At 39.3% G+C, this 25,079-nt stretch overlaps 7 protein-coding genes across 9 annotated transcripts in view; 4 read left to right on the top strand and 3 right to left on the bottom strand.

The window, feature by feature from the left end:
• LOC18992270 (sphingosine-1-phosphate lyase) overlaps positions 1-1,382 on the top strand; it is a 4,205-nt gene extending 2,823 nt beyond the window's left edge. Inside the window, 6 exon segments of the mRNA XM_024152924.1 lie at positions 253-268; positions 396-503; positions 600-654; positions 728-874; positions 965-1,043; positions 1,127-1,382. Coding sequence (XP_024008692.1) covers positions 253-268; positions 396-503; positions 600-654; positions 728-874; positions 965-1,043; positions 1,127-1,249 — 528 coding nt within the window. The 3' untranslated portion in view covers positions 1,250-1,382.
• Positions 1,383-1,417: 35 nt separating this feature from the next.
• On the bottom strand, positions 1,418-2,457 carry LOC18992268. Its single transcript, XM_006415645.2, has 3 exons — positions 2,109-2,457; positions 1,725-2,013; positions 1,418-1,647 (listed from the first exon to the last, which is right to left on the bottom strand). Exons 1-3 carry the CDS (start codon positions 2,426-2,428, stop codon positions 1,438-1,440), a joined length of 819 nt encoding a protein of 272 aa, XP_006415708.1. The 5' UTR covers positions 2,429-2,457; the 3' UTR covers positions 1,418-1,437.
• A 1,292-nt stretch (positions 2,458-3,749) lies between these two features.
• LOC112083875 lies at positions 3,750-4,394 on the top strand. The gene is given in 2 exon segments (XM_024151967.1): positions 3,750-4,005; positions 4,267-4,394. Coding segments are annotated over 2 exon segments (384 nt in total).
• Positions 4,395-6,889: 2,495 nt separating this feature from the next.
• Positions 6,890-11,461, top strand: LOC18992266 (ABC transporter B family member 14). The gene is made up of 9 exons (XM_006415643.2): positions 6,890-7,221; positions 7,311-7,365; positions 7,453-7,628; positions 7,709-7,909; positions 8,121-8,380; positions 8,462-9,002; positions 9,076-9,847; positions 9,933-10,174; positions 10,256-11,461. The coding sequence occupies exons 1-9, from the start codon at positions 6,946-6,948 to the stop codon at positions 11,459-11,461; spliced, it is 3,729 nt and encodes a 1,242-aa protein (XP_006415706.1). The 5' UTR covers positions 6,890-6,945.
• A 2,248-nt stretch (positions 11,462-13,709) lies between these two features.
• LOC18992265 (putative pentatricopeptide repeat-containing protein At1g28020) lies at positions 13,710-16,116 on the bottom strand. Its single transcript, XM_006415642.2, has 3 exons — positions 15,874-16,116; positions 14,792-15,787; positions 13,710-14,693 (listed from the first exon to the last, which is right to left on the bottom strand). Exons 1-3 carry the CDS (start codon positions 16,114-16,116, stop codon positions 13,710-13,712), a joined length of 2,223 nt encoding a protein of 740 aa, XP_006415705.2.
• Positions 16,117-17,390: 1,274 nt separating this feature from the next.
• On the bottom strand, positions 17,391-19,601 carry LOC18992264 (zinc finger protein CONSTANS-LIKE 15). The gene is made up of 4 exons (XM_006415641.2): positions 18,804-19,601; positions 18,436-18,600; positions 17,904-18,148; positions 17,391-17,789 (listed from the first exon to the last, which is right to left on the bottom strand). Exons 1-4 carry the CDS (start codon positions 19,599-19,601, stop codon positions 17,687-17,689), a joined length of 1,311 nt encoding a protein of 436 aa, XP_006415704.1. The 3' UTR covers positions 17,391-17,686.
• Positions 19,602-21,193: 1,592 nt separating this feature from the next.
• Positions 21,194-24,990, top strand: LOC18992263 (protein RDM16). Of its 3 annotated transcripts, XM_024152488.1 has the most exons (7): positions 21,355-21,814; positions 22,015-22,074; positions 22,152-22,302; positions 22,392-22,769; positions 22,854-23,048; positions 23,148-23,302; positions 23,904-24,990. In XM_024152488.1, exons 2-7 carry the CDS (start codon positions 22,028-22,030, stop codon positions 24,790-24,792), a joined length of 1,815 nt encoding a protein of 604 aa, XP_024008256.1. In that variant the 5' UTR covers positions 21,355-21,814; positions 22,015-22,027; the 3' UTR covers positions 24,793-24,990. The 3 variants fall into 3 exon arrangements, with proteins under 3 accessions (XP_006415703.1, XP_024008256.1, XP_024008257.1); XM_006415640.2 differs by having other exon boundaries at positions 21,194-21,814; positions 22,015-22,302; XM_024152489.1 differs by lacking the exon at positions 21,355-21,814 and having other exon boundaries at positions 22,157-22,302.
• The last annotated feature ends 89 nt before the right edge of the window (positions 24,991-25,079 follow it).

Below are 25,079 nucleotides of genomic sequence, written 5' to 3'. Positions count from 1 at the left end.
GATTATGGCATGCTTGTTGTGTCACGATTCATCTATCAAAAAGTGACCCACGATATCCCTAACTTTTTTTTTCCCTGGAATCGTATCCCTGGAATCATTCATGCTGTTACAGGAGCAGTTTTGCAATCTATTTTATATTCTATTCAGTGCTGTGCAAAGTGTAGTTTTTGTATATAGAATATACATATATGGTCTTTACCTGACATCTGGATTTTCTGTCTGCAAATACCTGCTCCTGCATCTACAAAACAGCACCAATTTGTTGCTGGTAAGTGTCTTTTGCTACTTCCATCTCTAAGAAAACATGGAAATGAAAAAAAAAAAAAAATTTGTAGATTCATGCAAATCCTAAATTTGGTATTGCTCCTTAACAAGTTAATAAATGGGCTTTGCAGTAACTGAATGGTCAGGAGGTCTATACGTGTCTCCAACTATAGCTGGGAGTAGGCCTGGTTCTTTGGTTGCTGGTGCTTGGGCTGCAATGATGTCTCTCGGCGAAGAAGGTTTCACAATAGATATCTCACTCTCCAAGCTTCTGTCATTAGAGTGTCTCAAAAAAATTTAAATGGTTGATTCTGCATGTTTCTTTTGTTCCACAGGCTACCTACAAAACACAAGCAAGATAATGGAAGCATCAAAGAGACTAGAGGAAGGGTTTGTACTTTATGACTTTTTCCCATTCTTTTTTCGTTTCAATTCTTATAGCATCGGCTATCATTATCCGCAGGGTAAGAGAAATCCATGAACTGTTCGTCGTTGGAAAGCCAGATATGACAATCGTGGCGTTTGGTTCTAAAACATTAGATATCTTCGAAGTTAATGACCTCATGTCTTCAAAAGGTTGGCATTTAAATGCACTACAGAGACCCAACAGGTAATCCTAAAGACCAAAAAAACATTGGTGTTTCAAACACAGTCTCCTTGTCACTGTTCTGAAACTATCCATGTCTGTGTTTTGGACCAGCATACATATATGTATAACTCTTCAACACGTCCCTGTAGTTGATGGTTTCCTCCAGGATCTGCGTGAAGCTGTAGAAACTGTAAGTCTATTAATGAAAAAGGCCGTTTGATTGCTCGTTTCTTTTTCTGATATTGATCGCTCGTTATTACATGCTTTGGTCAGGTGAAAGCAAACCCAGGACCGATCACAGGAGGCTTGGCTCCAATATATGGAGCTGCAGGGAAGATGCCGGACCGAGGCATGGTGAATGAGCTTCTGGTTAGTTTCATGGACAGTCAATATTAAGTCTCTATTTCAAGATTGAAGCATCATCAACTGGAGCAAACTGACATCACATTTTCAGTTGCAAGAGCAAAACTTTGTACATTCAAAAACCACATTGTTTTCATTGGCCCTAATAAAATATCATTACAATCTCCATTATAAACAACTTTGTTCGTTACATTACGCATTCAGAAGAAAGTAAAAGATGATCAATCAGATTTGTGGTCAGAAGGTTTTGATCTAGGAACTTGAACGGGCTTGTCCTCTCGGCTTTTCGCCAAGTTCTCGTCTCTTTCTCTGAAGTAATGGTCGAAAGCACGAGGCAGGAACCTTGGGATCAAGAAACAAAGTAGATTCACTCCAAAGTAGCCTAAATTAGCTATTGCTAAATACCGTCCAAACCAGAACCATGCAACCGCCTGAAAAAAACGATTTCATACTGTTTAATCTCAAACCGATGATATAAAAACTTGTGTTTGATCAAAGAAGAGCTTACGTTGGGTGTAGCATTGACTGGTAAAGATTTGTTGAACCAAACATCTTTAGACCAATCCATGATGACAAAGATTCTCCAGACAGTGTAGAGCATCGGCACGAGAGCTCTTACCGGTGCAGAGAATAGAGAAAGGCCACTTATCACATTCTCTGTCAAGATTTGACACGACAGTAGAAACAAGTGTGGTGTTGCTGATCTTACCGCTTGATCGTCTCCTCTTGCAAAACCACCTAACACGTAAGCTAAAGGCAAGAACAGACCAATCGTTGTCCCCGAAATCACGTAAATCCTTGCATTAACCGGAAAACCAAAAATGGTTAGAATCTTTATCAAGAAAGCGAACAGAGAGATGTTTTTTTCTTTTCTTGTAAAAGGTTTTGGAACCTGAAGAGTTTGCTGCCGTGGAAAACTTCAGGGGAAGCGGTGGGAACGCCGTGAGAAGGGAAAGCTAAACGCGAGAGAGCGATAATATAGACAGACGCAAACGCTGGAAATAGCATGTCGAGTAACGGTACGAGACCGCTTGCTGAGAAAACTAGTATGAACGCGACCAGCTGTAACTCTATCACCCTAAGTGATCCCATCAAGCCACCACCGCCGCCACCGCCGGCCGCCGTCATCCCTGACCACCGTCCTTTCTCACCGGACGTTGACGTTTTGTCCACGTCGGTTCTTGGACCCACCGCAAGAGATACGCCTGACATGATTTTATTCTTTAATAATTTTTTTTTTTTTTTTGGTTTACTTTGATATGTTTCAAACGGATAAAGTACACTTGATAACGCAGAAGCTTGCAGGAGTACGAATTTATGAAGAGGGGATCTCTCGTTGATGTAGTTCCACGTGAAGCTTGGGTGATTTTACACGTGTCAAAGTGAAGACATGAGTGTTCATTGCCTGTCTTTCAACGTGTCATCATGTCGTATGTTGATTGTTGAACAATGTTCAATTGTTCAATAAAGTTCATAATTTGCATACAAGGTCTACTATTAGATGATTAGCCACTTAAGAATCACGATTGATTTCTGTTTAGTCCCGGTTTTTAGCATTTTTGAAATCTTAGATTTGTGTAAGTAAAAACAAAACACGCAAAATTAAGGGATTTAATTTTTAGAACTAATTAAATCTTGAAGTTTTGAAATAATTTTTAAATAGACAGAAAATAAATCTAGTCGAAAGGATGATGCATTTTTCCTAGTTATGTAGTCTGATAACAATAGAAAAAGAAAAACTCAAATCTGCATGCAATTCAGTAGTAGTAAGAAAAAAGACAAAGCATCAAATAGGAAAGCTAATGTATATATGAATGTTCTAATTCTTCATCGTCTTCTTCCCCTTCGATCACATTGCTATTGCTTCAAGCTAATCTATATCTTATTGCTTCGATCACACTCTAATCAAATTAATGTAATCGTATTCCACATCAAAAAAATGAAAATGTACGACTACATGCAGGATAAATGATATGGCGATGATATTAGCACAAACCAGGTACATGTCACGGTTAATTAAATATTATTGTTCAGCACTTGGTTATACGAAAGTGGAATCATGCCTTACTGAAACTAATTCAACTATTTTAGCATTTTTTCCAAAGAGTCCAAGACCTTCGTAATCACATATCTAAATACCAAAGAAAAATTCTGCAAGAATACTCTTGAAATACATGTGATTTAAGTAACATAGATCAGAGAGGCTATATTATTAAGGAACCCAAAATTAATAACTAATTCGGTTTTAACGAGAATCTATTTGGTTTTTTTTTTCTTTTTTTTTTTCTCTCAATCCCAACTGCCACATCCACCACATCCACTGCCACAGCCACCACAACCTCCACCGCCACTGCCACCGCCACTATCATCTCCACCGCTGTTGCCACCGCCACCATCATCTCCACCGCTGTTGCCACCGCCACTGCTATTGCCACCACCACCTCCACAGCCACAGTAAAAGCAAGTGCCTCCACAACCACCTCCTTTACTTTCATATGCTCTCGTTGTCTTTCCCTGCTGAACATTCGGATTGATGCGCCTATAGAGGCGGGACTCGTCTTGTTTAGCCCCAGCCTCCCTATACAGCTCCATTAACACCTTGTACGCTGAGTCTTTCGACTTTGCATCAACTCTTACTTCTGTTCTACGCAACATCTCGATCGCTTTTCTTCTTGAACCGCCTTTCAAGTAAGCCTTTGCCATGCTTATTCCCGTTTGCCACGCCAGTTGGAATCGCGGGTTTTCATCTTCTAATCCCATCAGAAACTTCTCCATTGCCTCCACATCAGGTACACTCGCGTAAGCCTTCAAAACGTTATTGGCCGTGAGAATCTTGTCATGCTCCACTCCGTTTTCCTCCATCTGCCTCATAATCTCCTCGACCATGTTTCTTTCTCCAAGAAGGCCGTAGAGGGAAATCATATTGTAGTAAGGGTTAGGTTTCGAGAGAAAGCTTAGCTAAGTTGCTTCCGCCTCGTGTCGTGTTTTCTTGGTTTTTGTGTAAAAGGTTAAGAGAGTGGTGTAGACTGAGTCGTCTCTCATGTTCTCAGGGATGCTTTTGAAGAACTTCTCTGCTTCTCTCAACCCTGAGTGGATCTCAACAAGATAAAGCCGAGATGCAAAATATTCAGAGCTTACATCGAAAACCCCTCGTTTAGGTATCCACTCTAAGACCTAATACATCACCAAGAACAGAAATATATACATTATACTCTTTTATGAGACTAAATACTATATTGGATCAAGAGAATAAAGAAGTTGAGACCTGTAGGGCGTGATCAAATCGCTGAGACTCGCAGAGAGATTTGACGACGCCTTTTAGATCATTAGGGTTTATTTGATTGCCTTGTTCTAACCATTCGTCTAGCACAGGTGTAACCTTAACCCTCCTTAGGATCCTTTTTTCCACCGCCATGACCCGACTATGTAAAGTGTCATTCAGCTTCGCCGACGTTAGGGTCCCGGAAAATCGAATCAGCTGTGTTTTCCTGAACAAGGGAAAATTTCTTGAGTATTGTCCAAGGCGTTGCATCATTCTCTATGATCGGTAAATTCTGAGAAAAGGTGGATCTTTTGTTTTCTCTAAACTGCCATCATTCTTTGTTCCTGCGTTATTTTCTATAGGATATTTGGTGTAAATATATAAGAATTAATATCGAAAAGATATGTTATATGCACCGTTTCAAAAAAAATAAAACATATATATATATATATATGTATATGCTGAAAGCCTGAAAAAAAAAATATTAGGGTTTACAATTTTTTTTCTCTGAGAGTGGGGTGTAGTTAATTGTTAAATTAAATAGTACATTAAAAAAATCTCAAATCCAAGACTAGTATTTTGAAAACAAAATGTAGATTAGAGTTCAAAATTCTTCTCTCCAAGCTTACAATGTCAAAACCCAAATATAAAACTAAATACAGACTATAGAATCATGTTCTTCGCATATAGGGTTTTAACATGAGGAAGATTCGAGTCAGCTGATGGGATTCTGGAAGTGGGGTCAAATCTATTAGAGCATAAAATAATACATAAATAAGGGCATTATAAAAAAAAACTTTAGGCGAATACTAAATTTGAACAAGTCATGGGGGCAACTGCCCCTCCTAAACACTATGTTCATCTGCGCACGAACCAAGTTGAGTATATTGACCTCTTACTCTTAGACAAAACTTGTGGATACATCGATCAACGTTCAAAACGTGGAGCTATCGATCTGGAGTTCTAGAACTGGACCTGTAAGTCCCTACCGCTAGAAAAAACCCTTCTTCTCATCTAAATGCTAGACTGGAATGGCCCAAGGAGGTAGACCGATGGGTCCTCTTCCAATGTATCTTTAATAACACCTAAGATATTTTAAACTAGACTCAAAGACATTTCAAAAACGATGAAAACACGCACACCGAACTAATTCATTCATGACATGGTTGGCAACACTCAATATGAGCTCTCGACAGGTGGCCGAATGATGTCCTAGAATGTAAGAGCTTGTGTGTCTTGCACCTTTTACCAAGAACCTATCGAAACTCGAGACCATCTCTTTTTCCTTTGTCGGTCCTCGGCTGAGATATGGTCCATGCCTCACCCGAAATCTTATGGCCACAAATTTTACAACACAATATTGGGATATCATTCTTGAGCTCATCATCTACGAAACGCAAGATAAACTTCATTATTGGTTCCTTGTGGGGTACGTATTTCAAACACAATCTACACCATTTGGTGAGAAAGAAATACTAAGAAACATGGAGAAAATCATATCATTCCTTCACAATAAGTAAAGAGAATAGATAAGTAAGTGCGAAACCGATTATCAACTACTTGAAGCAAGGGAGATTCTTGATACGATCAAGGTAAGGAGACATGGTTTGCAACTAGATAAATGTACTAGGATTGTAATATTTATCCTTCTTCTAGCATTAGCAAGAAGTTAAACACAAGTAGCATTTTTTGTAGAAACGGTTTTGTTGAATTAATTTTTACATTCAATAAAAAAAACGACGAAAACACAACAAACTACTTACCCATAATGGCATCAAGATACTTGGCCCAAAATTAGATATAGAAATAAGAGAGAGAATAGCACGTGACCCTAACAGTGACTAGATTCCACTGTACAGTAGTATCCTATGGCCTATAAGATCCATCCAAGATCTTTACATGATTTCAAATCTTGTTGAGATTACATAAATGGAGGGGCAAATCGTAAAATCCTATTAATGACAAATGGTAAAAAGAAGGCATTATTAAGAAATCAATGAAAGAAGAAAAGAAAACAGCAAATATCTGAAACGAAAAGAAAAGTAAAGATAAAATAAAAACAAAGAATGGAACATGCTATGAAAGTTGAACTTGGGATGGACCAAATGTGGAACTGGTTGCAGCCATGGACTATGGTTGTGGTCCCCAAAATAGAAAGTTAACTTGGCCTAAAGGTCAAACATACGTTTCATGTGCCTGAAGCGACGGGTCTTGCATTAACTACGAGTTGTCAGATACAGTGTGAGATTTGAATGATGGTTAGATTACAGTTACCTATTATTGACTCTTCTTTACATTAAATACAACAGTAAACGAGGAGAAGGCTATTTTTGTTGCTTTTCGTTATAACTCCCATTTTACTCGTCACCTTCCATTTCCCCACAAGAAACCCCACACCTTAAATCCTTCTCTGCTCATCTACTCTCTCAAGTACCTCTCCGTTATTGAACTCTGTGTTCAGTGAAAAATGGAGAACATAGAACCATACTCTAACGGAAACATCAATACAGAGACAGAAGAAAAGAAAGAGGAGAAGAAAAATATGAAGAAAGAATCAGTTTCATTGATGGGTTTGTTTAGGGCAGCAGATAAAGTTGATTGCCTTTTGATGTTCCTAGGAAGTTTAGGGTCGTGTATTCATGGCGGTACGCTTCCGCTTTTCTTCGTGTTCTTTGGGAAACTGCTAGATTCTCTTGGCAGTCTTTCTGCAGATCCTAAAGCCATATCTTCCCGTGTTTCACAGGTAATTCTCACAAACAGCTATTTCCTCTCTCTCTCTCTTTTGAATATTGGTCATAAGTTGATAACAGTTTGGTGATTTGTGTTTTCCAGAATGCTCTGTACTTGGTCTACTTAGGATTGGTAAATTTGGTATCAGCATGGATGGGTACGTTTCTATCCACATTTTACATTTATATGTTTTTGTAATTAATGTTAACAAGTTTTAGTTGGAATGGTATGGTTTTATTTTCAGGAGTTACTTGTTGGATGCAAACAGGGGAAAGACAAACAGCAAGATTGCGTATAAACTATCTCAAATCAATCTTGGCCAAAGACATTACTTTCTTCGACACAGAAGCTAGAGATTCAAATTTCATTTTCCACATCTCAAGTGACGCCATCTTGGTTCAAGATGCAATTGGCGATAAGGTATCTTTCCTAGTATATGAATAAATAATTCTAAGAATGAAAAAAAAATGTAACTGATGACATGTTTTGTTTTGTATCAGACCGGCCATGTTTTGCGGTACTTATGTCAGTTCATCGCCGGATTTGTCATCGGTTTTTTGTCAGTATGGCAACTTACGCTGCTGACGTTAGCAGTGGTTCCATTGATAGCAATAGCAGGAGGAGGGTATGCTATAATTATGTCTACCATTTCTGAGAAGAGTGAAGCTGCTTATGCTGATGCAGGAAAAGTCGCAGAAGAGGTTTGTTCTTAATATATTAAGGCTGACATTGTTTCAAACGTGCGTTTTCATTTTACTTTTGAAAAACGTTTTCACAAATAGATTCACTTTGCTAGAAAATAGTTGTGGGTTTGGTGGTTTGTTTTTTCCAATAAGCAAACCAAACGCAAACAAGCAAATGAAGATCTGAAGCTCTTCTTTTTTATTAAATTCTTAACACTTGGATTTTCAGGTTATGTCACAGGTGAGAACCGTGTATGCATTTGTGGGAGAAGAAAAAGCGGTAAAATCTTACTCAACTTCTCTCACTAAAGCTCTGAAACTCAGTAAAAGGAGCGGAATTGCTAAAGGTTTAGGAGTTGGGTTAACATATGGCCTCTTATTTTGTGCTTGGGCTTTGCTTTTTTGGTACGCAAGTTTTCTTGTACGCCACGGCAAAACAAATGGCGCAAAAGCCTTCACAACGATCCTGAATGTCATTTACAGCGGATTGTAAGTCCCAAAACTCTGAGACCTCTTGCTTTATTTATCATCAAATTGGATAGTATTAGTTATCTTGTTGCAATTTTGCAGCTCCTTAGGTCAAGCCGCACCTAGTTTATCGGCGATTTCCAAGGGCAGAGCTGCTGCTGAAAATATATTCAGAATGATAGGAAACAACAATCTTCAAGGTTTTGAAAGATTAGACGACGGTATAACTTTGCAAAATGTAGCAGGGAGGATTGACTTTCACCAAGTGTCTTTCGCTTATCCTTCGAGACCAAACATGGTTTTTGAGGATCTAAGTTTTACTATACGTTCAGGCAAGACTTTTGCATTTGTCGGTCCAAGTGGTTCAGGAAAGAGCACAATCATATCAATGGTTCAACGTTTCTATGAACCCAAATCAGGGGAGATTCTCTTGGATGGGAATGACATCAAGAGCCTGAAGCTGAGTTGGTTGAGAGAACAAATGGGATTAGTGAGTCAAGAACCGGCATTATTCGCCACGACCATATCTTCTAATATTCTTCTTGGTAAAGAGAATGCAACTATGGATCTGATCATAGAAGCTGCTAAAGCAGCCAACGCAGATTCTTTCATTAAGTCATTACCCAATGGTTACAATACTCAGGTATATTACGGGAATTTTCATTTGTTACTACATGTATAGGTCCACTTCCTTATTTGTCAAACCATTCTAATAGGTTGGAGAAGGAGGAACTCAGCTCTCAGGAGGACAGAAACAGAGGATTGCGATTGCTCGAGCGGTTCTAAGAAATCCAAAGATACTACTCTTAGATGAAGCAACAAGCGCTCTTGATGCCGAATCAGAGAAGATCGTTCAACAAGCACTTGAAAATGTTATGGAGAAAAGAACAACAATCGTCGTTGCACACAGATTATCCACCATCCGAAATGTTGACAAGATTGTTGTATTGAGGAATGGTCAGGTTATGGAAACCGGTAGCCACGAAGAACTGATATCAAGAGGAGGAGATTACGCGAGTCTAGTGAATTTTCAAGAAACAGAACCTCAATCAATTATGTTGGAATCTTGTAAATCTCAAGCTGGATCTTTTAGTTCAAGAAGGGTTTCTAGTTCAAGGAGGACTTCAAGCTTCAGGGATGATCAAGAGAAAACTGAAAATGATTTAAGTCACAAAGATTTAAGCTCATCTTCAATGATATGGGAACTTATGAAGCTAAATGCTCCAGAGTGGCCTTATGCATTACTTGGCTCAATTGGTGCAGTTCTTGCTGGAGCACAACCAGCATTGTTCTCCATGGGGATTGCTTATGTGTTAAACGTGTTTTATTCGCCTTTTCCAAATGTGATCAAGCGCGAAGTCGAAAAGGTAGCTATTATATTCGTTGGAGTTGGAATTTTAACAGCTCCTATATATCTCCTCCAACATTACTTCTATACACTCATGGGAGAGCGTCTTACTTCTCGGGTTCGCTTATCCTTGTTCTCAGGTTAGCAAAAAACAAAGTTAAACATCATTGTTTTGGGATCGATTCGTTTCTTGAATGTGTATGTATTTTCTTACAACAATTTCAGCTATTCTTTCGAATGAGATTGGGTGGTTTGATTTGGACGAAAACAACACTGGCTCACTCACTTCAATATTGGCTGCTGATGCAACTTTGGTGAGGAGTGCTCTAGCAGATCGCCTCTCGACAATAGTCCAAAACCTGTCGCTTACAATCACAGCTTTAGCAATTGCCTTTTTCTATAGTTGGCGTGTTGCAGCTGTCGTAACTGCTTGTTTCCCTCTTCTCATTGCCGCTTCACTTACCGAGGTAACTCAAAAAATCAAAGATTTGTCTCAACTATATTCTGAATCTTGAAACTGAAAAAGCTTGAAATGTTATATGTTGCAGCAATTGTTTCTTAAAGGATTTGGAGGAGATTACACAATGGCTTACTCTAGAGCAACTACAGTGGCGCGTGAAGCGATTGCGAATATAAGAACTGTCGCTTCGTTTGGTGCTGAAAAGCAAATTTCAGAACAGTTTGCTTGTGAGCTAAGCAAACCCACAGAGAGTGCCTTTCTCAGAGGTCATATCTCTGGATTTGGATACGGTTTGTCTCAGTGTCTCGCCTTCTGTTCCTACGCTCTTGGTCTCTGGTACATCTCGGTTTTGATTAAGCACAAGGAGACAAACTTTGCGGATAGTATAAAATCTTTCATGGTATTGCTTGTCACGGCTTACTCGGTAGCGGAAACGCTTGCTTTGACCCCAGATATCGTGAAGGGCACGCAAGCACTCGGGTCGGTATTTAGGGTTTTACATAGAGAGACCGAGATACCTCCAGACCAAGCTAACTCAAGAATGGTTACACATATCAAAGGAGATATAGAATTTAGAAACGTGAGATTTGCGTATCCCACAAGACCTGAAATCGCCATTTTCCAAAACCTAAACCTACGAGTCTCAGCCGGGAAAAGTCTTGCGGTCGTGGGATCCAGCGGTTCGGGAAAGAGCACTGTGATCGGACTGATTATGAGATTCTACGATGCAAACAACGGAAACCTCCTCATTGATGGGCAATGCATAAAAACCTTAAACCTACGTAGCTTGCGCAAGAAGCTAGCATTAGTCCAACAAGAACCAGCTTTGTTTGCAACAACCATACATGAGAACATCAAGTATGGGAACGAGAACGCGTCGGAGGCAGAGATCATCGAAGCTGCGAAAGCCGCAAACGCACACGAGTTCATAAGCAGGATGGAACAAGGGTACAAGACGCACGTGGGTGATAAGGGAGTGCAGTTATCAGGTGGTCAGAAACAGAGAGTGGCTATTGCGAGAGCTGTTCTTAAGGATCCTTCAGTGCTTCTCCTTGATGAGGCAACGAGTGCTTTAGACACGAGCTCGGAGAAACTGGTCCAAGAGGCGCTAGACAAGCTCATGAAGGGACGAACCACGGTGCTGGTGGCTCATAGGCTCTCGACCATAAGAAAAGCAGACACGATCGCTGTCTTGAACAAAGGAAGAGTTGTGGAAAAAGGAAGTCATAGAGAGCTTGTTTCTAAATCTGATGGATATTATAAGCAATTGACGAGTCTTCAAGAAGTGGCTTGACCTATGATCGTTGAAATTTTCTTTTGATTTTTTTTTTCCCTATAGTAATCACTTAAAGAATTAATTAAAGAGCAAACAGAGAGCAAGCAAGAATTAATGACAAATAACGAGAATTCAATATTGATTAGACGCATTGGGTCATAGTATATATTAGGGATTTAGAAAATCAGAAGCAAAACAAATCATCAAAGAAACAATGAGAAAGCTCGTTCTAGAACTCAGAAGTCAGAACACAATCATGATCACACATTAAATTAAGTCTGATGTGTTCTCATTACTCCTCAGTCCTCACATAAATGAACTTTTATTGGTTATGGTCTTAGGGAAGTATTGCTCGTTTAGGGTTTTTCAGAAAAATTATCAAACACCTGTGGTGCGCAATTATCCCCAAGATTTGGAACTAGGTGAAAAATCAAACTCTCGTAACATGTTATTTTATTATGCAGACGTCTATTATCACATAATTTTTTCAATTTATGGCATCAACCTCTAAAACTTAAAATGAACGGCTAATTTAATATATCTATATATATAACACCTTATATTGTTATATATAGACCTCTAAATAATCACACAAATGAAAAATTTAATTACCACATGGATCTCTAAATTATCACACAACGCTATAATTTATCTCATAGCGCGCTAACAAAACTAAATCTTAATCTCGAAATCCTAAAGTTAATTAAACATGTATTTCATAGATTAGAGGTAAAAAAAACAGAGAAATAGAGGTTGATAATAAACATGTCACGGGACACATCATTGCCATTTTTCTATCTTTTCTTTCCGAAAAAGAACATGCTAGGAGAGCTGAACTTGATGGTGGAGGACGTGAGTAGCAGCCACTATAGTCAAATATGTGGTCCCTCTTGTGGTCTGAAGTAGAGGAGACGAACAAAATGATACAAAGTGAGCAGTTCCACATTGATTATGTAAGGAAGAAATATTTTTTGCTTGCCCATAAGTAGCTACCTCATTAATATGCTCTGACTACGTGGAAGTTGCCAAATATAGTTAGAACAATGGTGAGGTAATTATTAGAGCTCCTCTCATTTAGCACTTGACATTAAATATAAGCGAGGGAGGCGGCTCTTTTTACTTTCCCAACTAGAAACCCAATACCCTAAATATATCTCCCTGCTTGACATACGTTTTCAAGTACCAATTTGTGCTTTTGATCTCCGTGTGATTCAACCGAACCGATTGAATTGATGAGATTCGCTTTGGTTTAAGCTAAAACGACTCAGTTATACATATCTTGCCTTCCCTCCAAAACAGAACTGATTAAAAAGAAAAGCCCTCAAAGAAAATCCTCCATTCTAGTCTCCTTCCTCTCCGAGAAATGTCTCGCGATTACTTCTTCCGAAAGAATACACTCAATGAGTTCTACATCGCTACATTTTATCCAAGCTAAAGCATGAGACTTTGGATGAACTTGCAAAAATAAAAGTGGTCTTGAACATGTTCAGTAGCTACGGCTTTTCACCTCTCAAATCAGTCACCAGGAACGTTTAAATAATCTGGAACTAAAACAGATGTTTGTTTTAGAAGATCTTCTAGCAATAGCTGTATATTGAAACCGATAATCGTATCCATATTATATGTAGTTACTAGGGAGTATAATTTCTGTATTATTAAATTTAAGATGACGGATATTGTACTTAGCATTTACATTAGTGGATATTTAATTTAAATGATACGTTGAAAACAAATTTAAAATTTATCGTTTCATTGTTGAATATTGTTAATGTAGTTCAATCCGTATTTCTCTTAAGGTTTCTGGTTTTAGGATTTTTGGTTCATAGATAATTGTATCCAACGTGAAACTTGATCTAACATGGATGATTTACTATGGATTTTATTTAAATTTTCTAATCCAATATTTACTTCTAATTTTTTCCTTTTTTAAAAATCTGGATTCAATTTTATGAATATACTTATATACATATGAATCCCTAAATAATAAGCATTTTATGGTTATTTTGGCTTAGTGTGGCTAGCAAGAGGAGGAATATGTATCCAGCTTTTTAAGTCCAAACCAAAAATGGTGAGCAGATTCAAGGCATACACCCAAAAAAAAAAAAAGCTGTAAGTAAACCTGACTTACAAGGGTCACATTTTAGTGTTTTGAGTGAAGGAGCTGTTAAAAAAATATCGACACACTAGGGTCCCAAACCACCACAACTATATATGCTCAACGTATGCTGCTCAAAGTTTACCATAGCCAGAAGAGATTCTACCTAAATTATAACCATAAAATTAGCCAGCATGGGTATTTCCCGATGTAAACTATGATAAAGAGACAAAAGAAGGCCCCACAAAAAGCAACACGTCTCACGACCTTGAATGCAAAAGCCTTCACCATCCTGAAATGCATCCCAATCCTCTTCTCTGTGATCGACGTTACCAATTCCTTAACCTTCAAGGCATCACCTTCTGCGTAAAACCGAGAAATCAGCAGACCCGGTATGCTCAAATCCAGCTTCGGTCCATTCGGTTTCCACTCTCCATATACATTCTCTGCTCCTTCCACATCTTCCAGCTTCAACAAAGAGCTAATCACAGTTCGATATAAATCATCTTCTGCTTTCTCGTCCTTCTTACACTCTCCCCAAAGATTTTCATCATGAACCTCCTCTTTTTCTTCCTTTCTACATTCATTCCATAGACGGTACACTTCTCTTTTACACCCTGCTACGTAACCATACGTCTCTATAGCCTTTTTTTTCAAACCAGCTTTAGCATAAGCCTTTGCCATTGCAACCATCGTGCCTCTTTCCAGTTTGATTCCATCTTCTCCACCCCAAAGTCTCGCAAACTTCTCCATTGCTTCAACTTCTGATTCAGCCGCGTACACCCTCAAAACCTTGTTCACCATGAGACTATCAGGATCCACGTTGTTCTCTTCCATCTCACGGAGGATCTTCTTGGCCATCTTTTTGTTACTGTAGAGAGACAGCATCGAGTTGAATGGTGAAGGTTTCAAAAGGAGACCGAGCTCTCTCATCTTCTTGAAAGTGGCCTCAGCTTTACCTAAGTTTTTGTCGGATTTGGCGTAAGAGCTTAAGAGAGTTGCGTAGACAGAGTAATCCTTCATGTTCTCAGGGATGTTTTCAAAGAACTTCTCTGCTTCTTCCAAACCAAGAACATTTTCAGTCAGATAAAGCCGAGCTGCATAATCTTCTGAATAAAGATTACAAACTTTTTTTTCACCCATCCACTCAGAAACCTAGCTAACAGTTGAAACGAACCTTGTTATCAAAGTCAAAAGAAAGTCTATAGAGTGGAAGTGTAGTAAAGGGTAATTAAAGTCTATAAGCAACATACCTGAAGGGCTTTAGAAAACTGATTGGAATCACGGAGACTCTTGATGAGGCATTTGAGATCAGATTGTTTCATCGTATCTCCCCATTGCTCCAAAATCGGGGTGATAGGTTTCTTCATTCTCTTGTTCTTGATGGTTCTATTGTTCATGAGTTTCTCAGCCATCTTTATCATTCCTCTCTCTCGATAACCAGAGGCCAACATAGTCGGGATTCGGATATCAAACTCAAGAGGCAAAGATTCCCACATTTTGTAAATCTCTTCTGCCTCAACTATATCGTCTAGCTTTAAAAGCGACCAAATCACATTTCTATATCCATTGTTATCACATTGTTCTATCTTCTTCTCGTAAAGGTTCCATATACGCAAAACCTCTTCTTTCTCTCCAGCTTCACCATACAGCTTCAAGAGAAGCTCGTAAGCGGGTTTTAGCGACTCTTGATCCACCAATTTCTCTGTCAACCTCAGCTTTTGTATAGCTTTTTCTCTTGAACTGTCTCTCAAGTAAGCCTTTGCCATGTCAAGAGCCGTGAGCCACTCAAGTTTGAACCCATGAACAAATTTCCACTCATTAAAAAACTTCTCCATCTCAGCCACGTCGGACAAAGCCGAGTATATCTTCAACACTTGGTTCACAGTGACACTATCTGCCTCCACGCCGTTATCTTTCATCTCACGCAAAAGCTCCTCAACTTTATCTCGATCTTGTAGTGAAGCGTAGAGGGACATCATCGCGTTGTAAGGAGAAGGTCTCGAGAGAAGACCAAACTCCCTCATGTTCTGGAACGTGGCTTCGGTTTTAGACAGAGTTTTGTCTGATCTTGCGTAAGAGGTTAAAAGACTGGTGTAGACAGAATCGTCTCTTGCGATCTTAGGAATACTTTCGAAAAACTTCTCTGCTTTTTCTAACCCCATAACGTTATCTATGAGATGAAGCCGAGCTGCGAAATCTTCTGGAGTTGGATTGCACATCTTTTCTTCACTCATCCACTCTGAGACCTAATTAATAACATCACCACAAGAAATCAATTCCAATAACTTTAGAATCACTAATTACACAGGAGGAAAAGAGGAGAGGATGGAACCTGAAGGGCTTGGAGAGACTGCTTGGAATCACGAAGGTGTTTGATGATGACTCTCACTTGCGAAGGGTTTACTTGATTCCCTTGTTGCCGCCATTGTTTAAGCACCGGGATGATTTCTGCGTTTCGTTCAAGAGCTTCTGCGATTTGATTCTGCAATGATTGGTTAGCCTCCGTGTGGAGTGATTGCGTTCTTGTGGAGCGAATCACGTAACGCTTTGCGTGTTGTAGAAGGAATCTCATCATGGTTTAATCTGGAAGGCGAAGAAGATACATGGAGAAGCTAGGGTTTAACGTATGTTCTTTCTTTTGGATAATTTACTTATTGATATTTTTTTTTAATAGATGTGATAGAATGTTTTAAGAACCTTAAAATACGGGTGTGTTGTAGCTTCTTCTTTTTTGGGCTTGTTCGTCACGTTATTATTATTTATTTATTTTTATTTTTTTGTCAGAGTGTCGGACACGTTATTATTATGTTTTTTTAAAAAAAATCCTCTTTTACAAACTTCAATAGAATTTAAATAAGATTCAAAACTCTTCGAGGGAGCCTATGCGGCCAGAGAGAGCAAAAAAAGGAGATTTTGGCTCCGGTGATATACACTGGAAATGGTGTATAAACCTATATTCTATTTTTGTTTCATCTACTTTGCACTTTATTGGTTTGTTCCATGATCAGTATCAAAAATTTCGATATCAGAATTCATGTACAGTATGTAACTCACAATTCTTAAACTTAAGCCACCATTTTATTAAATTACAAGGAAAAAAAATAATCAAAGAGGTGTGATAATGATAAAATTCGAAAAGCGAAAGGTATTTTAGAATACCTTTTATATGTGGAAGAGAGGAAGATGATTAAAGATCGAAGAGGGCGCAAACAAAAGCGTTAACTATTCGAACTAGCGTGGGTGCGGGATGCTGACTCGCGGTCCCAACGTCCTCGCTTTGCACCACTGAGCCATTCAAATAGTTACACAAACCATACCAACCTTCTGCTATTTAAGCTTTCATCTTTTCGTTCTTTCGTCCATTTCTTAGTAACTGCGTTCAATCTTTTACTATTTTTTTTTTGTTTTTCTGTTTATTTTTCTGCAGCGTTTCAATCTTTAGTTATCTGCGAATCTAGCACACAATCATATAGACATTATGGCAAATTTGTTGCGACTCTGCAGCTCTCAGCCTTTTCACCAAGTACATTATGGTTCAAGAACAGTGCTGTGTTTCCACAAAAGTATTGGCCTATAACGTAGCCCAACTTTGAAGTTATAGTTTTCTTCTCGATTAAATTATAACCTTTCCAAAAGTAATGAGAGATGTCCATGCAACACGGAGTCTATGTTCTCTGATGTCTAAGCATGGAGTCAGACATAAGATTCATCTTTGTCAATTTTCTGCGTATGTTTGAATATTCAAAATCACACACGAATGCCACTGTTGTTTAGCAACGTAGCATCACAAGAAATGTGGAACATCAGCGGAAAACTTTGATCAACCCGACAAGTCAGAGTGTTATTAACAAAGACTTAATTCATTAGCCAAAGGCATAGATATAGCTTGTGAATATTCAAATCGCTATAAATTGACCAGGAAACAGTCAAACAGAGTATTGCTTATACAAGTTTAACAAACAATCCTTTTTCCAACTAGACAAGCTTCCAAGGAGCGGTACATAACAGGGCCATATAAGACAAACAAAAAGAAAAGAGTGGCCAAATCGAACGAGACCGATCTATGTACATTTTCGAGGCAGAGGAAGTAGAAAAAAAAAAGTTCCTAACTTCGTAGCTAATAGAGGACCTAATGTGAAGGGACTTCAAGGATAGGAAGCTTCACTAGCTTTCACAAATCTGCCTTTGACACGCAATCTTGTATCAGCTCTTGCTTTCCTCGATTCATACCTTATGGTCTTATCATATCTGTTGCCACACAAGATCCAAGACAAATGGAGAAACGTAATACTGTATTAGGTTCTTAGGGGGAGATAGGCAATAGAAAAACGATCAAAGGGAAAAGATAAAACGGCGTTTTACCTCCGTGTTTTCTTTTTTTCCTTGTAACGCTGCATTGCATTGCCTCTGTTCTGAGCCAGTCGCTCCAGATCAGCCTTGGTTGCCACTAGTCTGGTGGACTTACAACTAGTTCCAGCAATTTGTTCAGTGAAATGTAACTCATTGGAGGAGTTTGAACCTTTCTCGGAGCCGCCAAAGGTGATTGGGAGATTGTTACTCTCAGATGTTGCTGGTACCTGGCCTGAAGTAGATCGATTGTAGTCACCCTGCAAACGAATCCTAATCAGCACCGCAATTCACAATACGTCTATGTATGATTACATCAACGTTGCCTAACACAAAGATATCACAAGCCAAAATGTTGGCATTGGTTTCTAATCTGAGGTAAAACGAAGAAAAGCAAACCAACTTGTTACTTATTTCTAACTATGTTTCCACTTCTAATTATGACTGTAGCAACTGTCTCCAACAGTTTCTGAGAACAAATCTTACCACAAAGCTTAATCAATATCTGAATGAGGTTAGAATGAGAGAGGTGAAGCTAAAAATTTACCTGGCAAATCTCTTTAACAACTTTCGGTTTAGTGGAACAAGTATCATTCATGAGGTCAACAAAGTTGTTGATAGTGAATGAAGCAGCATCTTTTGTTACATACGCAGCTTCCGCTCGGCTAGTTTCCTCGGGTATCCTTGACTGTCCCAAGTTAAAATCCCATATCTGCAAGAACACGGCCGCACAGGGTAAGAGATCCCTTCATTGTTGGAGCTTCTAGAGAAACCATAAAACCAAACAGAGTGACTATCTTTGTCAATTTTGGGAAACATTCCTCTACCTTACACAACCAATCTCTCACTTAATCTTAACTTGTCACTAAAATGTTCTAAGGCCAAGAATCAAAAGAGAGATTGGATTGCACAAACCTGAGTACTTTGGCCACCACTAGGATTAGCAGCACTCCACAGCAAAGATGTAAACGACGTCGTTGGAGGCTGATGGGTACCTCCTGCTTCGCCGTTGCTCTCCTCCACATCTCTTGTCCATTCCAATCTCTCCGGCATCTCCGGAACCATAATCCCCTCTCCTCCTCCTCTTTCTACCTCTCCATCGCAATCGCCGTCACGGTCACAGTCTCCGTCACCGTCACCATCATCGTCGCCACAACCAACGACACCGCTCCTGAGCAGCTCCTCGAGCTGCTTACACAACACCAGCTTATACCTCCCACAGCTAGAGCTACGCTTCTTAAAGGTCGTCTCTTTGGGGACGGGCACGACCAGTTCCTGTAAAACGTTAGATCCAGAAACCCACGAATCTAGCTGAATCCCAAAATTGTCCATCATCGTCAACGGCACTTGGTTCTCTTCTTTCCTCCCTTCCAGATCGACTCCCCATAAAGCAGCAAGCTCAAGAGCCGATGGACAGCCGGAGAATCCTTCCACGGCGGAGCGGACATGAGCGTCGGATGCGGAGCAGCTCCCGTGCACATCCCAGTCGCATTCCTGACACAAGACGAGGTTGTCGGTGAAGCACTGTACGGAGACTGGCTCGTTGCCGCAATTATCGCAGATCTGGGATCGCACGTGCTTCCTGGAGAGGAGATTCGCCGTGTGCACGTGCTGGTCGCAGGATAAACAGAGCTTGGCCGTATCGGCTCTACAGAACAGAACCGCCGTTCGCTCGCCGCAGAAATCGCACGGGACTCTCTCTGAACTACCCATGAATCCTCCTCAAAAACCCAAAAAGCCCTCTCTAAAAGTTCAATTTAAGAAGAAGAAATTCGAGATTTTTGCAGAAGAGTATGGACGGTGGGAATGTTGATCAAACGAAGAACATGACAAATCCATTTCTCACATTTTCCATTTCGCACCGTTTTTTTTTTTTTTTTTTTGAGGGGCGATTTTGTCAAAATTATCTGCAAATCTATGGAGTAACGAAGACAAAGAAGAAGAAAAAAAAAGGCAAAAGCTGTATTCTCTCAATATTAAATGTAATCTCTAATTATTGTGCCAATTAAAACACTGTAGGGTTTGAAGATGTACTCTTCTGTGCTGCGATCTATGGAATGGACGATTCAGATCGAGAGATGTTCAGATCTAACGGTGTCCTGAGGGAGTCGCCATTATTAAACGGCGAAGCATACGTTGAGGTACTGTAGGTGATAGAGAATCTATGAAAAAAATATCTAATCCACCATCCTTTTATTCTAAAATATCTGTTCTTATCTTTTTTTTAACTCATAAAGGGAAAGTTAGATCAAAGCACATGACTTTTTTAGAATTAGCTCTTTCCCTTAATAGTAATTACTTTTTGTACGCGTGGAGTTTGCGTTAATGTAGTAACGGCTTGAAAATTTTTCTTCTCTCAACAAACATTTCAATCTTCAAGATCATATAACTTTTAGGATACTAGGTGAATACCCGCAGATTACGTGCGGGTTTTTTCTTTTCAATTATTTCAAATTTAAATTTTCATAAAAGTAAATATAATCATCATTTATTAATATATTATTATAAAAAATCATAAAAATCAGTTTAAAATATATATTGAATATTATTAAGTAATCTAGAGTTCTATAAAAATAAAATAAATATTCATCAATAATTTTAATTAATTATAACATAAATTTTTATTTAACATTTACATAAATATTATTGAAGTGTCAATTAATAATAAAAAATAATTTTTAAATAGTTAAAAACTTACACTACAACAATTAAGGTGTGTTGTATCATTTATTATATTTGTTTATATCATTTGAACTTTGCATCATTTATAAAACTAACTCTAGAAGTGGTGACTTTAATATTTGTAGCATTTTTACCGATTGATGTAAATACTTTAATCATTTATAGTAATTGATGCAAATATTTAACATTTATCTCAATTAAAATAAATGATATTATAATTTATTTCGTTTATAATAAATAATTTTATTTAATATAATAATTATATCAGTTACAAATAAGTAATGTTAATATTAATATCATCAGGTAACTAATAATAATTAAATTTATTATTATAAATAATTATTAATGTAATATTAATTAATATTAAATTTATATATAAGTGGACAGGTGTCAATTTCTCCCATGCTGATGTGGTCAAGTTTTATATATAAGAAGATACAAAAACGAATAAAAACGAATAACAAGAGAAATAATAAATGGGCTTGATCTTGAGCTTGGGCTTGGCCTAGGGCCCATAATGGAAGCTTGAAGGAGAGTAGTCGTCGGTAGATTTTAGATTGTTGTCTCTTTTCGCTCCCTTGATTTTTATTTAGAGGGAACGAAAGTCTGATTGAATCCAGAACAACTTGGTTTCGATTTCTGCTTTTACCCGAGTCGCTGGTTTATTCCGGTTGTGGGTTTTTCGTTTATAATAGGGACCGGATTATCCGGCTAAACAACTTGTTGCGAGGAAGAAGAAACCCTAACTCGCCATGGATAAGGAGAGATACTCCAGGAGCAACCGGGACGATCGTGATCGGGATTCGAGTGTGGATCATTCTCCGGAACGTGAAGGCGGACGCCGGCATCATGGTCGTGATCGCGATGGCGATTCGAAGCGTCGTGATTCAGATCACCACCGGTCATCGAGGCGCGACGATAGGGAGGATGAGAGAGATAGGACTAAGGATAGAGCTCGGGACAGGGGGAGATCTGTTGAGCGAAGCGAGAGGGAAGGGAGTAGAGATAGGGAAAAGCATCATGAGAGGTCTCACGAGGTAAGTAAGGAGAAGGAAGCGAGGAGCAAGAGGAAAGAGAGAGAGGAAGAGAATGGGAGTAGAGAGGGGAAGAAGAAATCTAGGTTTTCTGACGGGAATGGTGAGAGGAGGAGCAGGTTTGAGGATTCGGCTATGGAACATGAGAACAAAAATGCTGAAGTAACTGAGGGTTCTGGGGCCATGAACGGAACCAGTGGCGTCCCGATTGTGAGTTTCTTATGCCTATTTCTTCGTTAATCTTCGTTGTTGCAACTGTCTATTTCTACTGTCTTTGTGATTGCTCGAGAAGATTACCTCTAGTCTTCTTGCTAGCTTAGCTTCAGTAGGTTTGCTGTTGGTTTCACTCAGATTTCTCAAAAATATTCAAATGGTGTTTGATATGCTTGTATTTTCTTGTCTCTGTGCAGGGCGCTGCTTCATATGCATCGGAAACTTCTTTGGCCCCTAGTCAAACCCTGCTCACTAAGGTATCTTCGATATCTACAACGGATGAAAATAAGGGAGTTAGTATTGTCAGGTCTCATGAGGTTCCTGGAAAATCTAGTACAGATGGAAGAACATCCTCAACGGCTGGGAAAAGTAGTGCAAAGTTGTCCCTTGATGCACTAGCGAAAGCTAAAAAAACATTACAGATGCAAAAGGGTTTGGTACAGCTGCAAAAGGGACTGGCGGAGAGAATGAAGAATTCTCCTTTGGTAAGATCTGCATATTTTCTGGACATGTGCATTCGTTCTTCTCTTGGAATTTTGTATTTGATTATTTGCTTTCTGTCTTCTCTGTGCAGCCGAAGCAGGGTACTAACTCAACTTCAGAAGGTAGCACGCATACCAGAGGGCCATCATCGACTACCACTCCTGCTGTCTCTGCAGGAACATCTTCTGCTTCGGCACTGCCACATGCTGTCTTTCCTGGCCTTGATAGTATTGCCACCATTGAAGCTGTTAAGCGAGCTCAGGAGCGGGCAGTTAACATGGGTGGCCGCCTGGATCCAGGGTTTGGTCCCCTTATCAATTTATTTCCAGGACAGACACACGCACAGACGCCTGTTCCACAGAAACCGGCGAAGCCCCCTGTTCTGCGTGTGGATGCACTTGGAAGGGAGATTGATGAACATGGAAATGTGATTAGTGTGACTAAACCAAGCAATCTTAGTACATTGAAGGTCGGTGAAGTTAATTTAAATGTCTTAAACTGTCCATATCGTTCTTTTTATGATCGAGCTCCTAATATACTTGGATATTTACAGGTTAACATCAACAAACAGAAGAAGGATGCTTTTCAGATTCTTAAACCTCAGCTGGAAGTAGATCCTGAAGAAAACCCCCATTTTGATCCAAGGATGGGTATTGATAAGAACAAGATTTTGAGACCTAAGCGTATGAGTTTCCAGTTTGTGGAGGAAGGTAAATGGACAAGGGATGCTGAGAATTTGAAGTTAAAGGTATACATTGTCTTTTTTATGGATTCTTTTCAACTATTTCATTCTTGGAGTTCTTTACAGACGTCTCAGTGTGTGTATTTTCTTATCTTTGATTTGTAGAGCCAATTTGGTGAAGCAAAAGCAAGAGAGCTGAAGGTGAAGCAAGCGCATCTGGCAAAGGCAAAGGATGATATAAATCCAAATTTGATAGAGGTATCCGAACGTGCCCCAAGAAAAGAGAAGCCCAAGGAGCCAATCCCGGATGTTGAGTGGTGGTACGTAATTTTACTCACCTTGCCTTTTATTGCTAATGCTGATTTGTTTTGTTTCAAATGTTTATCTGATTTGACGTTTACATGGCATAACCTTGAGAAAAACAAGTGACTACAATTATCAAACTAAACATGTAACTTTTAGGGTAGTAAATGAAAGTGATGAATCACCAGAACAATAACTTGGCAGTTTTGGGCCACGGGTGATCTTACTGTTCCGTGTCGTATTCATGTTGGTTTAGGGTCATTTGTTTGTTTTTTGAATTATTCTCTCATTTTTCTAGTCGGGATATGTATAACTAACATCGCAGTTGTTGATTTCTGGTGGCATATGTGCTCAGTAGTTTGCTGCATATTGCCTTTGAAAGTTTATTGATTTTGTGATCAGCATTCTGTGTGATTCCTGGTAGAATATGGTGACAATGAATTGACTTATAAGCCGGAACCACTTGTGCAGACCAAATATTGAATCTAGCTACTTTGTGCTACTGTTTTATGCAACTTGTCAGTTTTGGTGGTTTCTCATGTCGTCTTGGTCTCTTTTCTCTCTATATGTTCATGATATCGGGTTTCATTAGCTCATACTTTTATTTTCTGATTTCAGGGATGCGAATGTCCTCATCAAAGGCGAATATGGCGACATAGCTGATGGGGCAATTACCGATAGCGATCTGAAGATAGAAAAACTCACTCATTACATTGAGCATCCCCGTCCGATAGAGCCACCTGCAGAGGCAGCGCCTCCACCACCCCAACCTCTGAAACTGACAAAGAGGGAACAGAAGAAACTGCGAACCCAGAGGCGTCTAGCAAAAGAAAAGGAGAAACAGGAGATGATCAGACAAGGGTTGCTTGAACCACCAAAAGCGAAGGTGAAAATGAGCAACCTAATGAAGGTTCTCGGGGCTGAAGCAACCCAGGACCCAACGAAGCTAGAAAAAGAGATCCGCACAGCAGCAGCCGAGCGTGAACAGGCTCACACGGACAGGAACGCAGCAAGGAAGCTTACTCCTGCAGAGAAACGTGAGAAGAAAGAGAGGAAGCTGTTCGACGATCCAACAACGGTTGAGACGATTGTATCAGTGTACAAGATCAACAAGCTATCGCATCCTAAGGCAAGATTCAAAGTGGAGATGAATGCAAGACAGAACAAACTAACAGGGTGCAGTGTGATGACGGATGGGATGAGTGTGGTTGTGGTTGAAGGTAAGAGCAAAGCGATAAAGAGATACGGGAAGCTGATGCTGAGTCGAATAAACTGGGAAGAGGCGGTGAAGAAGGAAGGTGAGGAAGGAGAAGAAGAAGATGAAGACGGAGAGGAGAATGGTGGGAACAACAAGTGTTGGTTGGTTTGGCAAGGAAGTGTCGCGAAACCGAGTTTCCATAGGTTTCATGTACAAGAGTGCTTGACCGAATCTGCTGCCAAGAAAGTTTTCACGGATGCTGGTGTTGCTCACTACTGGGATCTCGCTCTCAATTACACAGAAGACTAAAATCATCCTCTTCCTCATATTTTGTCAAGCTACTACTTCAGCGCTGGAGAGTGTCACGTATCATTTTGAGTTTTTTTTTTTTTTAAAGAAAAAAATTCAGTTGAAAACATTAAGTCTTCTCTATTGAAACCATATACCCATCAGTTAATGTCATCATGAAAGTGCATAAAATGAAGGGACTCAATAGTTTTTACTGAAACGTTACATTTTTAAGAAAACTTTGGTGTGTGAATGATAATTATGAGTTTCCCTTGTATTTATTAGGAACATTTTTAAGAAGGAAAAAA

The sequence above is a fragment of the Eutrema salsugineum genome, unplaced genomic scaffold (assembly GCF_000478725.1).
Source record: "Eutrema salsugineum unplaced genomic scaffold, Eutsalg1_0 scaffold_5, whole genome shotgun sequence".
Classification (NCBI taxonomy): domain Eukaryota; kingdom Viridiplantae; phylum Streptophyta; class Magnoliopsida; order Brassicales; family Brassicaceae; genus Eutrema; species Eutrema salsugineum.
Note: the sequence above shows the minus strand (reverse complement) of the source record. Positions and strands in the feature narration are given on the sequence as shown.

Coding starts and splice junctions, on each gene's coding strand:
- LOC18992268 (XM_006415645.2), bottom strand. CDS start 2,428: ATGTCAGGCGTATCTCTTGCGGTGGGTCCAAGAACCGACGTGGACAAA. Junction 2,014..2,108: donor CACGGCAGCAAACTCTTCAG/GTTCCAAAACCT, acceptor GGTTAATGCAAG/GATTTACGTGATTTCGGGGA. Junction 1,648..1,724: donor CAGTCAATGCTACACCCAAC/GTAAGCTCTTCT, acceptor CGTTTTTTTCAG/GCGGTTGCATGGTTCTGGTT.
- LOC18992265 (XM_006415642.2), bottom strand. CDS start 16,116: ATGATGAGATTCCTTCTACAACACGCAAAGCGTTACGTGATTCGCTCC. Junction 15,788..15,873: donor AGTCTCTCCAAGCCCTTCAG/GTTCCATCCTCT, acceptor GTTATTAATTAG/GTCTCAGAGTGGATGAGTGA. Junction 14,694..14,791: donor AGTTTTCTAAAGCCCTTCAG/GTATGTTGCTTA, acceptor ACTGTTAGCTAG/GTTTCTGAGTGGATGGGTGA.
- LOC18992263 (XM_006415640.2), top strand. CDS start 21,323: ATGGATAAGGAGAGATACTCCAGGAGCAACCGGGACGATCGTGATCGG. Junction 21,815..22,014: donor GAACCAGTGGCGTCCCGATT/GTGAGTTTCTTA, acceptor GTCTCTGTGCAG/GGCGCTGCTTCATATGCATC. Junction 22,303..22,391: donor GAATGAAGAATTCTCCTTTG/GTAAGATCTGCA, acceptor TTCTCTGTGCAG/CCGAAGCAGGGTACTAACTC.
- LOC18992266 (XM_006415643.2), top strand. CDS start 6,946: ATGGAGAACATAGAACCATACTCTAACGGAAACATCAATACAGAGACA. Junction 7,629..7,708: donor AAGATGCAATTGGCGATAAG/GTATCTTTCCTA, acceptor GTTTTGTATCAG/ACCGGCCATGTTTTGCGGTA. Junction 10,175..10,255: donor TTGCCGCTTCACTTACCGAG/GTAACTCAAAAA, acceptor TATATGTTGCAG/CAATTGTTTCTTAAAGGATT.
- LOC18992264 (XM_006415641.2), bottom strand. CDS start 19,601: ATGGGTAGTTCAGAGAGAGTCCCGTGCGATTTCTGCGGCGAGCGAACG. Junction 18,601..18,803: donor GTGGTGGCCAAAGTACTCAG/GTTTGTGCAATC, acceptor GTGTTCTTGCAG/ATATGGGATTTTAACTTGGG. Junction 17,790..17,903: donor GAAAAAAAGAAAACACGGAG/GTAAAACGCCGT, acceptor GTGTGGCAACAG/ATATGATAAGACCATAAGGT.